The 14,097-nt window shown below is 32.3% G+C and overlaps 1 protein-coding gene across 1 annotated transcript in view; it reads right to left on the reverse strand.

The window, feature by feature from the left end:
- LOC108913441 (neurogenic locus Notch protein) overlaps window positions 1-14,097 on the reverse strand; it is a 227,168-nt gene that overhangs the window by 204,277 nt on the left and 8,794 nt on the right. The window contains exon 2 of the mRNA XM_018718993.1: window positions 2,571-2,649. Within this exon, the coding sequence (XP_018574509.1) occupies window positions 2,571-2,649 (79 nt within the window). The remainder of the gene's footprint in view (window positions 1-2,570; window positions 2,650-14,097) is intronic.

Below are 14,097 nucleotides of genomic sequence, written 5' to 3' on the forward strand. Positions count from 1 at the left end.
GAGTATTTTTGAAAACAATAATTTATTCCATTCTAGTCAATACGGTTTTAGGAACAAAAGGTCAACAACTTTAGCTATTAACCAGTTGACTACGATTATTTTAATACTAAATTGAGTTGGGAAAAACATGTCAATGATTTATCCTTACGTTTATATAAAAATATTATTAAAAAAAAATATTTTCCTACTGCGTAATTTGCAGTATACATTTTGTTGGAGGAGAAAAATCTAATAATCCACAGAACGAACCTTATAACTCCTCTATAAAGTTGAGTCATTTATTTTAACAGCTGGTAGAACTCAAAAAAAGTCGATTTACCAAAAATCGTTTATATAAAAGTGGTCAAATAAAGCAATTATTAACAATTATTTTAAAAAATTGAAATTTAGAAACTATAATACAAACCTGATTTATTGTCACTTTCGACCAGTCCGTTGTAAAAACATAAATTGTTTGTTTAATACTGGGTATGTCTTTTTTTTATAGAAGATAAATTGTTTATTTACTAACATGGACAGTGACAGGACTCATAACGGGACACTGTCACTTTAGGAAACATCTACATAGACTAAAGCTTGTAGACAGTCCGGTCTGCCGAGGATGTGAATCGGCGGATGAAACTTCTCTGCATATCCTGGGCGAGTGCTCGGGATTTGCACGTAGCAGAATGGCGCTCCTTGGGGGACCTGAGAGAAGTGTCAGCAAGGAAGCTTTTGGACTTTGTAAAAAGGACAAATCTACTTGCTGAATAGGACTAGTAGTGGGACGCACAATAGGCCTAATTAGGCCACACTGCAATGGGACTTTTAAAGGACCAACCACTAGATGAAGAAGAAGAACATGGACCTAGTATTCGTTGTTGGGTCGTTTTCGACAATTTCTAAAATTTCTTCCTCGATCTACATCATTTCGCGTGGAGGAGGTCTTCCAGCATGACCTCCTCCAGCGTGACCTCCTCGTTGTTCCTTTAAACAACCTGTGTCACGGAGTCTTATAATTAAATTTACGAACATCGATGTAGCTGGATAATTTTGTAAAGGAAACCTTTCCGCGTACAAGCGACATGCTGCGGCTGCATTTTGTTCATACTCCCTGTAAGTTAATATTATGTCCACTAGTTCGTTGTTTTCAAAAACATGTGCCATTTTTATTGCACAAAACACTCACAAATCAAAAGTAATATCACGCACTACTGTACGAAATATTTAACGCTGTCAAATCGAAAAGCGTACTCAAAACCGTGCAATTACAAAAAAAAAGACATACCCAGTATCAGTAGTAAACAAACAATTTATGTTTTTAAAACGGAGTGGTCGAAAATGACAATAAATAAGGTTGGTATTAGAGTTTTTAAATTTCAATTTTTTTAAATAATTGTTAATAATTGCTTTATTTGACCACTTTTATATAAACGATTTTTGGTAAATTGACATCTTTATATGAGTTCTACCAGTTGTTAAAATAAATTACTCAACTTTGAGAACACCCTGTATAGAAAAAAAACAAAATTTCAAGGCACTTTTGCGAGCTGACAGATTGAAAGCACGACGAGAAAAATTGCATCTTTAAAAGTCGATACAGCTTCAACTGAGATTGACAATAGTAAGCTCAAATATACTTGAGTAACGTATGTGTCACATTTACTGATACTAGGATACGAAAACGGCATTGTTAGAGCTGAGGCGCGCCCGCAGATTCCGCGCTCACCCTGTACCTACACGGCCGTAGGTAAGAAGAGAGAGGCGCTGGGCGTGCCCCGTACCACTCTACGGCACACAAGATAATAGATAATCCTCTTTTTTTCAGCCCACGCCACTCTCCGTTGCCGTGGACGGAGTTTTACCTGTGATTTTTACAGGGGCGCCCCGTACCACACGCATCTTTGATTTACACCGGAGTAATCTTCGTATTACACTCGAATTAAATGGGTTATAAAAAGCGAGAGGACGATAAAATCCGCCCATACGCGCGGCTTTTAAAATAAAAGGAGCTTTTATGAGAGTTCGGTATTCTAATTTTACGGCTATGTATTAATTCTTTTGTGCGTTTTATGTGCGGCGGTTTAAAATTAAAAAGTAATAGAGGTGGTGAAATTACAAAATGTTACACTAAATCAGCCGGTTTTTAAACGTATAATGTCTTAAACGTTTCTTTGTGGGGGATTCAGTTGGAGTTTTCTTTCTGGAATTTCCGGGAATACATTTTTTGAAAAATATGTGGATTCTTTTTGTAATATTCACTGAGACATACCTAGACATAGACATGGAAATTTAAATGTATGTCAAAACAAATGACAACTAATAAGGTTTGGGCAATAAATTCCCATACTTATTTCCAGTGAAAAAATTCTTGCACCATCCCCATGTACCTAATTATTTTCCTTTCACTAGCGTATGTAGTTTCTTTGCAAAAAAAAATATTTTCGAAAAAATTACTCAATTTCTTCGTTAATGTAATATCAAACTCGATTAACTGACTTTTCATGATTTTCTAAACTGCTAGGTAACATCTTTAATTCTGTAGGTTTTATTTCCAATGTACGATATTCAATAACAAAAAAAATACTTACTTGCAAAAACTATCGCCTTTGGGGGAAGATATGCACGTGCCGCCATTTTTGCACGGGCTAGGAGAACACGAGATAAAACCTGAAACAAAAAATTGTGTAGTCTTAAGAAACAGTGCGGTTCTAAAATTACTAAGAAGATTAAATTGTCTTTCGAGGTAAAGCTTCACTTGAAATTTTGATTCCAAAATTATATACCTATTTAAACTAGAAATTTTCGAATTCGAAATAGAAATTTCATGTTCGACCTTGAAACTTTAGATTTCTGATTCAAGATTTCATGTTGCAAGCTCAATCAGTTGTCTCCTTTGTGGGGTTAAATATGTTTTGCATACTTAGAATCTCTGGTATTGAAGAACATGTTTAATTTCATTTGATGTTTTTTTAAATTTATTTGAATTAGCTGAATACCTTTAAAATAGAATTAAATAACGTGGGAGTAAAAAGAGCAAATATTTTTTCCAAAAGCTTTTGACACGGTTGTTTCACAATATCATTCCTTTTTTTTCCTATTTTTTTTTTTCTCATAATATTTATAATTTTAGACGAAGACTTCGTCTTTCCGAAGTTAGTTGAACATGTATAAAAACGCCTATCAATAAAATGTAATGAGCTTCATAGGCGTCCCTAAATAAGTTTTCTGCTAAAGGTAAAAAATAATAATAATTTGTATATAATTTGTAGAAAATTTATATTATATGGTCATTTGGCATTTTAATTATTTATGTCCTCAATTTTCTTCATATAAATTATAAATTGTCCCCCGAATTGTCTCGTCATGTCATCGACATTCTTAAATTTTTGTTTTCGGTTCCTCTTTACGCAATGATCTATAACACCTTGTTTAATAACACGAAAAATTGTGGACACTGAAACTTTAGCTAATATGTGAATTCTATTTATACATAATTTCATTATTCTATTTTTCATTTTCTTCCTTTTTTAACCAATCGTAAATATTTAAAATGCGACGCTGTGGTTAAACATGTAAATCTTTATTTTTAAATTCTAAATCTGCTTCATAAACAACCGGTTTTAATAATTCCGTTTCAAAAGGTCTACAAAATGCCATGTTGTGATAATATTGGTAAACAAAATATCCCTCTTATTTCTCTCTTTCACAATTGTAATATGAATTATAGAAGGTGCCTATAATAAATTAATATTACCTGAATCACACCAAATTCCGCATTGCTGCACTGCACTGCTAGGCAATTTGTCGACAACTGAAAATGGCTGGTCGCCTGTGTTTGTCTGCCGTTTACCCGCGGGCGCATTCTTCAACTGGGAACTGGGCGACCAGATCTGTATATGGGTATGAGTGGTATGACTAAATAAATACGGGAACAAGTTTTTCAAATATTTCAATGCAGAGTTGTTACATAGCGACCGAACCTGGTACATTCTGCAAAGCTCTTTGGTCTTCAATTGAGGTCGGAAAGGCTATACCTACCAATGTTTGCAGGTTTTTTAAGCTCAATACATGCTGATGAGGCCTGTAAATTTTGAAATCGATCAGTCGAACCGTTTTCCTTTCCTGAATCGTCAAATTTTTATAAAAAATTAAAGGAGCAGGTTTATTGCTCTTTAAACATCAATTAATGATGATTAAGATGAAAAAAATTTATTTGCGTTATTTTCCTCACAATTTCGCGTTTAATATTCATCAAATATCGAAAAAAAAATCAATTTTGGGAAAAAATACAATTTTTCAAAATTTTTCTGTATAAGATTATATTCGAATTTCACCAATTTTAAGTTGAAAGTCTGCATTCGAAGTTGAATATTTTGTATTTTAGCACATAATTTCAAGTTTGAAGTATTAGATTTCCAATTCTAACTGGAATTTTCTTGATCAAACTCGAAAATTTCGAATTCTCCGTCAAAATTCCATTTAAAACTTCCTACTTCGAAATGTTATGTTTGAACTTGAAACTGTGGGTTTAAATCTAAATTTCAAATTTACACACTCGTAGATCCGAATTTCGAATTCAACATTTGAATTTTTACCTCGAAATTTCAAGATTGTAATCTAATTGTAAGATGCGTATGAAATAAGAACAGTGAACTGCGAAAGTAATGCTCTCGAAAAATCCTGACCCTGTCCAATTCTCCTAAATATGCCTGTGGGTGTTGCCAACGTAATACATCATAATAACAATTCGTCCCAATTGTCAACGATATTCACCGGGCACATGCACACCGAATTAAGATAAATTACAGTGGACATTACTTATAGTCCGCATAGAATAATAGTAGCTTTCTATAATATAATTTATGTGTATTATTACTACCACCGTGCCATTATGTATCGCCGTGGAATCAATTCAAGTGGTTCTGGGTAGGCTAAGAGGCACTCAAATGGAAAGAGGAATGAATAGTTTAAAATTCTTAAATACAAAGTCCCTCACAGTCGTTGAATTGTATATTATATACCAGAGGACAAAGCGTAAGTTTACAATCAACTGAGGAGTTGAAAAACACTTTAAATGATTTAAAGTCAAATTTGGAAACTATATAACATAAATTAATAGTAATAAAAAACTGTTAAAATTGACATTATTATGCGCATATTTAAAATTCGTTTATAAAGGAATTAAAAATGAATTTGGTTTCCGGAGACTTAAAAAATGTCTATGCAAAAACTAAAATGCACTTGGTGCAAAAACAAAAGAATATTTTTTGTAATGTTTTTAAAAAACTAAATTAATTAAAAAAGGCTAGGAAGCTGTAATAGGTATATTTATGGGAATAAAAAATACAGTTGATAAATCCTTTTCATATATTTAATGGTTTATAAAAACATCATAATCCATACCCAGCAATATTTAGGGTTACATAAAGTTTTCTTTACTTTATTCATATAATTGGTAATACTTCAGATAAAAGCATTTGTACAGAATAACAAAGGAACATAAATATTTCTCGGCAAACTTTATATCAAAAAAATTAGTTATAGTTGCAGTGAGTAATAATGTAATTTCTATCACAGACCCTTCAAAATTGCATCCAACATTTTCTTTGACTTGGACAAGAGATGGGCGCGAGTGTCATTTAATTTCTTTAGAACTAAATTAACATAATTATTTTCTCGTTGTTTTACCAGTTCACATGATTTACGGATTTTAAATAAAGGATACAAATCTTCGCGAGGATAATACGATATATTTGCTATATANTTTCTCGTTGTTTTACCAGTTCACATGATTTACGGATTTTAAATAAAGGATACACATCTTCGCGAGGATAATACGATATATTTTCTATATATAATAATTATATTTTACATAGTTTACACACAATACATTTTTGAACGCGTACGCAACTTTACCCGAATTTGACGCGCAATATCTCCGATGTCCGAGGTCTGTAGGTTCGCAATATGTACAACTGCACTCGATTATTAGCGCTGTTGCCACATCTACATAGTGTTTATGCGTTCATTAAATATAATTTAAAACTACTTAAATACGATATTTTTATATTGTTAATTTTCAATATGTATGCTATGTGCATATTGAGTAGATTTCTTTGCTATATAGATAACGTTTATCGCAAATAATTTCAATAGAATTTAATTTTTTCAAGTTGGAGCGGGTTTTAGTCCAATAAGAAAAGCACAGGACCCCCCTTGCGATCCTCACTTCCCTCGGTCCCCGATATACCTCCTTAAGAGGCTGACAAAAATTACATTTAGGTCCATAAAAACCAAAATGGCACTATAGATACTTCTAGAAAATATGATCTAAAAGAATACTTCACGATTAATTTGTCTTTTACTTAATTTACGCTTGCAAAAAAAATATATTTGAGGTGAGGCAGATCATAATATATAGTAGCCTGTAAATATAAAATGGACAATTTGGATTTTAGAGCACGAACTTTAAGAATTAAACAATTCAGTTTGTAAGTAGCATCGTAATAAAAATATTATTTTTTTCAGTGGCGCCTCTTGAAAAATGTGTTTATAGTATTTTAGATTTGAATCGGTAGCTCGGCATAATATGACGTTTCCGACATACAGCGGTCTCAACAATTAACTTCCACCACGCGTAGCTCATTTAAGCCCAGTCATTAAAATGATTAAAATCGTCATGGTACTCGCAGCATCGAGGCTTAATGAGAGAACCTATGGATAGGCATTTATTAATTGACGCGACAAAAAGGTCATGCTGCGACTTATTCGCGTAATATGAAATCGTATTAATGGTCTATAACTGTTCCTTGTTTACAGTTAGCCGATGGTACGCAGTCTACATATTGAAAGCGAGATGGAGTATTACGTTGGATCTTCGATGTGCTGTTTACATTTGAAAGAAATTAAATTGGGGATTGGAAATGAATAGAAGAGGCGGGCGCGTTGGAGAAAAAAAAATTGTTAAAGCGAAGGTGAAAGTGTAATAAATACAAAAAAATGCTAATAAAAAGAAAAAAATTGCAAGGAACGTCGGTGTACTAGGCTATATCTCGGAAAGTAAACGAGATACGAACAAATTAAGGTATTTTTAAGTTTCGCGCACTTTAATAATGTTTATAAAAATTAGGAACTAATAAAAGAAGAAAAATTATTATTACAATCATTTTTGATAAACTTTTATGATTATATGATAATAATAACAATGTCTTTATTTCCAAATTTATCAAATAAACAGTAATTTTAAAAATTAAAAATGTAGAAGTGTATAAACATATAGTTCCTCTGTAGGTATAAAATAGCAGCAAGAAAAATAAAAAGTAAAAAGGACAGTTATTAAACCTTCATAGACAAGTACTCAATAATGCACAAGATAATTAAGTACATATTTATTTTGAACTAGCTGACCCGATAGACATTGTCCTGTCCAAATTTCAATAGATTTGTTTGTGATCGTATTGTGAATTTATGAAAAGCTATAGGAAATGTGTAAACAAAGTAAAAATGAGAAAAAAACGTATTTCTGAGTGATCATTGTATCTATCAACGATTGTAGCCATGGATATTCAAATTGAGCAGGAGTACATTCAGAAGTACGCCAATGGCATCAGCGACATTTGTGTACGTAGGAAATAAATTGGAAAGAAATAAAATAACTACATTTGTCGAAACAACACAACAGTAAAAACAAATGTAATTTTATTTTAATTTAGGCTTGAATGCGTTTTTCCAGATTTTTCTCCAGATCTTCCAGATTTTTTTTTTTTTCTATTGAAAACATTCAATTGAGTTATTTCCATTCCGGAGCATAACGAATAAAACAAAAAAAGAATCAACAAAATATGTCGTTTCTATTGTCAGTTATGATCGAGAGTGCATACAAAAATGATGATTTTTGTATTTTTTCCGAATTTTCCGACTTTCGTTCGCAATTGAGCCTAAATTTTTTTTCCTGAAAACTTTTCCAAGACCATATCGAACAAAACAAACAAAGAATTACGCACATCCATCGTTCGTCTTGAGTTCATACAAAAATCTAATTGAAAAAAAAGCACTTTCAGTTTTTCCAGAATTTTCCAATTTTTCGGGCAACTTTTCCAATTTTTCTTTCCCTGAAATCCTTATTCGGACTATTACCAAGATTAAAAAATAATTAGCCAAATAGGATAGGACCAGCCGTTTGAACAGCTACCAACGAACAGCATTTAATTTTTATTTATTAAAGGAAAAACTAAAACTAAACTAAAAGATAGGACAACATAAATAATTTTATTTTAAATTTTCAGTTAATACCTAGGTTTTTTAAGTTTTAAATTTATTTAGACTCATATCTAAAGAATAACAAAATTTATGAAATTTTATGTGCTAGATTTAAAACCTCTTTGAAAGAAAACAGTTTATATTATTATTATTATCAGTTATTATGATAGGGAGGAGCAAATAATCCTTTCTATGGAATATTTATATCGTGCACATCACTTTGAAAAGATATTTTTTTAAATATGAGGTGGGAGGAGCGAAGAAATACTGAATTGAGCTAAAAATGTCAAATCCAAAATTCACACCGTTAAAATTTTTTTAGTTGGATGATTAAAGATGGGTAGGGGTCGTCAGTATCTGCCGATGATGGTCAGTGACAGACGGTGATAGTTGGTGATGGTCGAGCAGATGGTCGATGATGGTAAGTGATAATCGGTGATGGTCGATATGGTCGACGATGATCAATAACGATTGATGATGGTTGGCGATGGTCGATGATGATCAGTGACGATAATGGTCGAGGATTATCGGTGATGGTCGAGGATGGTCGGTGATGGTCGAGGATGATCGATGATGGTCGGTGATTAGATGATTTTACAAAAGCTTAGATCATTTTTGGAAATGTTTCATGTTTAGATATTTTTGTCGATTTTCATGATTTTGTTATAGATTAGACATTTTTCCGGCAAGTTTGAAAATGTTGCAATAAGATGATATTTTTTTGGACCTAGTTAAAATGTTGAAAAATACCCAATTCCAAAAAAATTTAAGAAATTCCCTGATATTTCCAGATTTATGACATTTCCTGATAACTCTAGATTTTCTCGATTTTCCAAAATGATACAGACCATGAAGAAACTTTAGGATTAGCCGAAAATTTGGTGCTTAAAAATTTTGAAAAAATTCTAGACCAATAGACAGCGTATATCCCGAAAAAGTCATCTTATTTTACGTGCAACGTCAATCTGCGTGGAAACATAATATTTTCTGGCCGGCCCTACGCCGCTGGCTTCGAGAACAAGTGTTCCTATTGAAGCCTCGCCTAATTTCCAAAAATAGCCGCGTTTAAAAGTCAAATTAAAATAGTCAATTGCCCGGTCGGCGTTAAGCGGTGTGCAGCGGCAACAAATTAAACATCTGCACACAGAAATTGGAATTGAGGCAGGAAAACAATCTCCATGCGCGATGCTGGGCAGCGTGCCATATTAAGCGGCCTTAAATAAGCCCATCCGGGATGTGAACATTTGCTGGGTCACTTATATAATCAATTTTTTCAACCAACGTAAATAAGTTTACATTGTCTAATGCGACGACACCCCCGCGACGACACTTTGCTTGATTGTAGTTTCGATTAGACTGCGGAAATAAGGGTAAACTTACGCCTTTTTTGTATTTTTTACGTACCTAACATTTATAGTTACTTTTTATTCTAGGAAATATTGCTGTTGTATTCAAAAAGTTTTTTACAAGCGCTAGAGCAAGGGTCGGCAACTGACGGACCGCGGTCCAGGTCCGGACCGCGGAAGGTAAAATACTGGACCGCCAAAAATTTTTTGAAAGTATAAATTACTCAAATATATTATTTAAAAAATGTTTTTTACGTTTAAGTGCCAATCTTATAATTTTTTCTAGTATTTTACAATTATGTGAGTGTTTTGAGTTCTTAATTAGTAAGCAGATTAAATTTGAGTCCAAATTAAAATAAAAAAAATAAGAAATATGAATTTTTTTCTGGACCTCGTTAAAAATTTTCGAAAGTATCCGGACCGCACCTAAAATTACTTGCCGACCCCTGCGCTAGAGAGTGAAAAAAGATCAAAAAATATTTTTTATAAAATTGCTTTCAAGTAAGTATATTAAAATTGGCGAGAAATAATGTAAAAATTTTGACATCTAAAATAAATTAATTTGACGTTTACAGGTTGACTCAATCATAATATCATTAATTTTAAGGGAAGATAGAGAAAAATGAGTAAAATACGAATACGCTATTAAAAAAAGATTTTAAATACATATTTGTGCTGAAAAAAAAATTCAAATCCTTATTTAAACCCCTTTTGGGACCGCTACTAACCGCTGACTCACAAAGGATTATCGAGAGTGAATCTTGACCTACTGTAATATTCGGTCATTAATTCGGCTTTTAATATTTGTTAACGTTTTCACTATGGTTTATAACTGAATATGAGTTTTTAGTATTATTTTCAATTTTTCAATTAATTATTTAGTTTGTAGTACGTATATCTTATTGTATGACTTACTGCTTTTCAAATAGTAGTATGGTACCTACCTATTTAAAATGACAGTACACTCACTACGACATCGACAAAAGGTCGATTAAAACATGTGGTTAAAATCAATGACATTATGATTCGACCAGACTATAGTTTCGTTTTGTGGCTAAATCCCTATTACCAACCATAATGTAAATTTGAATTTTCAATATATTTTTGTGCAAGTAATTATTTTTTCACATATTTTGAACAGTTTTTTTGATATATGTAAATAGCACAAATTCAGCTATTGCAAACGGCCATTTTGAGTCAAATCACAAAATCCATTTGGCGGTAACAAAAAATGTGTAGCTACCTCACAATAATTTTTAATTTTATAATTTTTTGAGACTTGTAATATTACATAATTTATTTTTATGTACTTTTTCCAACTCAGTGTACAATTACAAAAGCAAGGAAACAGGACAAAAGAAAATTATCACAGATTAATTTACATTGCCAATTCTGTAAGTAATAATTCTTATTATATTGCTACGTTGGAACAACGACCAATAGTAGTGAACAGTATCTAAGTGTAAATCTACGAAACTGCATTAAAAAAAATGCAGGTTCGTATACAAATACGTGTACAAATACTTGGCGCCAGCCAAGTAAGCAATACAGGTTTTTATAGCAGCCAACTTTTTACATTGGAAATTATGTAAAATTTTTCGCGATCGTAGATCGAATATTTTTTTGCGTGTATAAACAGAAATAAAGACCTTCGATACTGGTATCATTTTTAGTTTACATGTAGGTACTTCATTTTGTCTTAAAGAATCATGTTCCTATACCTACATATTCTACATTCTAACGACTCCGTACAACCGAGGTTATTGATCATCAAAATTGTAGTGTTGATAGATTATACCAAACGTAGCACTAAAAATATTTAAAAATATTACGTAAATGGTGAAGGTGGATAAAAATATATATCTTTTTAATTACATGGTAGGTACCTCAGCTTGCGTGCTCTGAGGATAATGTCAAGGAAAGTATCTTCCTTTTCGTGTAGGTGATTACTTTTCTTAATCGTTTTAATAAAGGCCGCCTTACATTCTGTTGCTGAATATAAAGATGAAGTAGGTATAATTAAAAAAACCTATAATTTGGAAATAATTGCTATGTATGTATATATGATTTTGAAGTGCTATGTGCAAGTGACGTACGTGAGACAAAAGGTCCGACACCTAACAAGGTACACATTTCGAGAATCCCACTAAATGACTTTCCACTAAAATGCGAATAGGTATGTACTTTATCTTATCGTACACAAACAAAAATAGTTGGGATATGAAAAAAAAGATCGGTTAACCATACTCACATGCGAGGTATACAGGGTGGTCACTTTTAAGTATCTCCTGAACTAAAAGATATACAGGATTGTTAAATTATAAAAAAGTTGCATATTTTCATGCCCATTCGGTATATGAAAAGAAATTGCAAATAAGTTACACAGTTCGAAATAAACTGAAAACTTGACTTTTCTTATTTCTTCCACATCTTCTTTATTATTAAAAGTAGAGTAATGAAAATCGGTAAAAACATCTAGGTTACTAGATCCTTGTTTTCGTAACAAATTTATTATTAAAGCCATATTGGATTTTTGCACTGGATGAAGCATTCGCGTTCAACAATGTACAAAACTTGGATGAAAACATTTTATTAAGGACCAACAAACGTCAATTTTATGATTTATTCAATTTAATCGTAGTTGCCATGAAAAACAAATGAAAATTTTGACATTCCTGTTTAAAAGTAAACACACTATCATTTGCTGCCTGTAAATAAGTGCTCATGTGTTTTTATTATTTGTTTGTAATGGCCCTATTAAAAAAAATGAAAAAAAAACAACTGATAATTACCTTTTTTTTATATTGACTTTATTTCGATATGGAATTTTTATTAGATTTTGGTCAATGAATTCCCATATTATTACAAAAAAAAATATTATTTTTAATTTTAGTCAATTAGTTTTCTAAATCGATCAACTTTTTTCTAAACTTTCTTTAATTATATAAAAAGATTTCCTAATTTGATACCAACTTTCAAGTATACATTATATTTATTATATACAGAGTGATGAGAATAGAATTACTGAAAAGCTTATATGGTCACAGCAGTGCAGAATTTAAAGCTTAGCACTATTCTACTGAAAAAACTAATTTTTCGTTTGAATTTTATTAAAAATCGGTCTTTAGTAACTCCGTTTTGAAGTACAAAAATATTTTTGAACCTTCCTGATACAATTTTTGTTTTCTATTCGATTTTATAAAAATGTTACACGATATTTAAAGAATAGTTCAAAAATATTTTCAATTGAACTGCACATAATGGATTCTTAAACAGATTTTACTATTTTCTGAATAAAATCCAACTGGATAGGAATTTATTTGTTTTCTTGTTGTTGATAAAAGTAGGTACCTACTTCTATAAAAGTTATTTTGTTTTTATAATGCAAAATCAGAAAATAAAATACACTCAATTTTTGAATGCAAATTAGTGTCGTGTCATACAGGCTTTTTACCACGAAGAGAGCATCCTCGTGAACGGAGGGCACCACTGCACACGCACGCATGTGTCGGTGGGCGACTAACGATAGAAAAGTCGCAGCTGCCGGTGACGTCACTAATGGCATGCTCTCCCCTCGCTCCCATTCTAGGTTGTCGAGGGTTTTAACGGTTCCGACAGGTGGTGAGTGTCGGATCAGAGCCCCTACGCTACTCGAAAAACGAACAAAACCGACGTACTTGCCCCACATCTTAGAAAGCGCAAGGGAATGAACTCGGACCAACGTCTGACCAAATTTTTAATTAGTATTAGCTTTGTTCCAAGTGCATTAGAATTAGTTTCCAACAGTCCGACGCAATCGCATTTGATTCGAAACAATGAATTTTTAACCTTATGTAAGCATTACATCCATATGCGCATGCGTCTGACTGTTGAAAACTGTTTTGGATTCTACTAGGAACAAAGCTATTATGTAAGAGAAGAATAGAAATGACGACAGTTCCATTTTGCTGTGAAAATTTTAGAATAGACTCGAAAAAATATGTACGATGCCGAAGTGTTTCCGAGGTGGTAGAATCTTTTCCAAGGTTAAGCGACAGGAAACTAGTTTGTTGGGTCGAAAATTCCACCAATTAATGCATCTTCGGTTAGTTAATAAACATAATAAAACACAGAAACCTTCCATATCCCTTCCTTCAAATTAATATAAATTAGGGCAGACATAACTCATTTATGTAACATTTTTAAGGAGAATCGGGTGCTACGAAAAAAAAATGCAGCGTATATAAAATTGTATTATATTGTCATAAATGCAATCGCTATAAACCCTTGTCTTACAAGGAACTTTTGTATTCACAGAAGTGCATCATAGTAATATGCTGCTTATGCATGTAACTAAAAATAATCTTTAAACTTTTCCACGCGAATCACTTCGTGATCACAGTTGTTTGTAGATAATCTAAAACCCGTAAAAGTTCTTTGCAAAAAAGAGCAGTGCATGTTTTGTGACATGTAGGTACTCTATGTCGATTAGTTGATGCCTTCGAACGATGTGCGGAGGTTCTGGCTCCAC

Source organism: Anoplophora glabripennis, unplaced genomic scaffold (genome assembly GCF_000390285.2).
Source record: "Anoplophora glabripennis isolate ALB-LARVAE unplaced genomic scaffold, Agla_2.0 scaffold528, whole genome shotgun sequence".
Taxonomy (NCBI): domain Eukaryota; kingdom Metazoa; phylum Arthropoda; class Insecta; order Coleoptera; family Cerambycidae; genus Anoplophora; species Anoplophora glabripennis.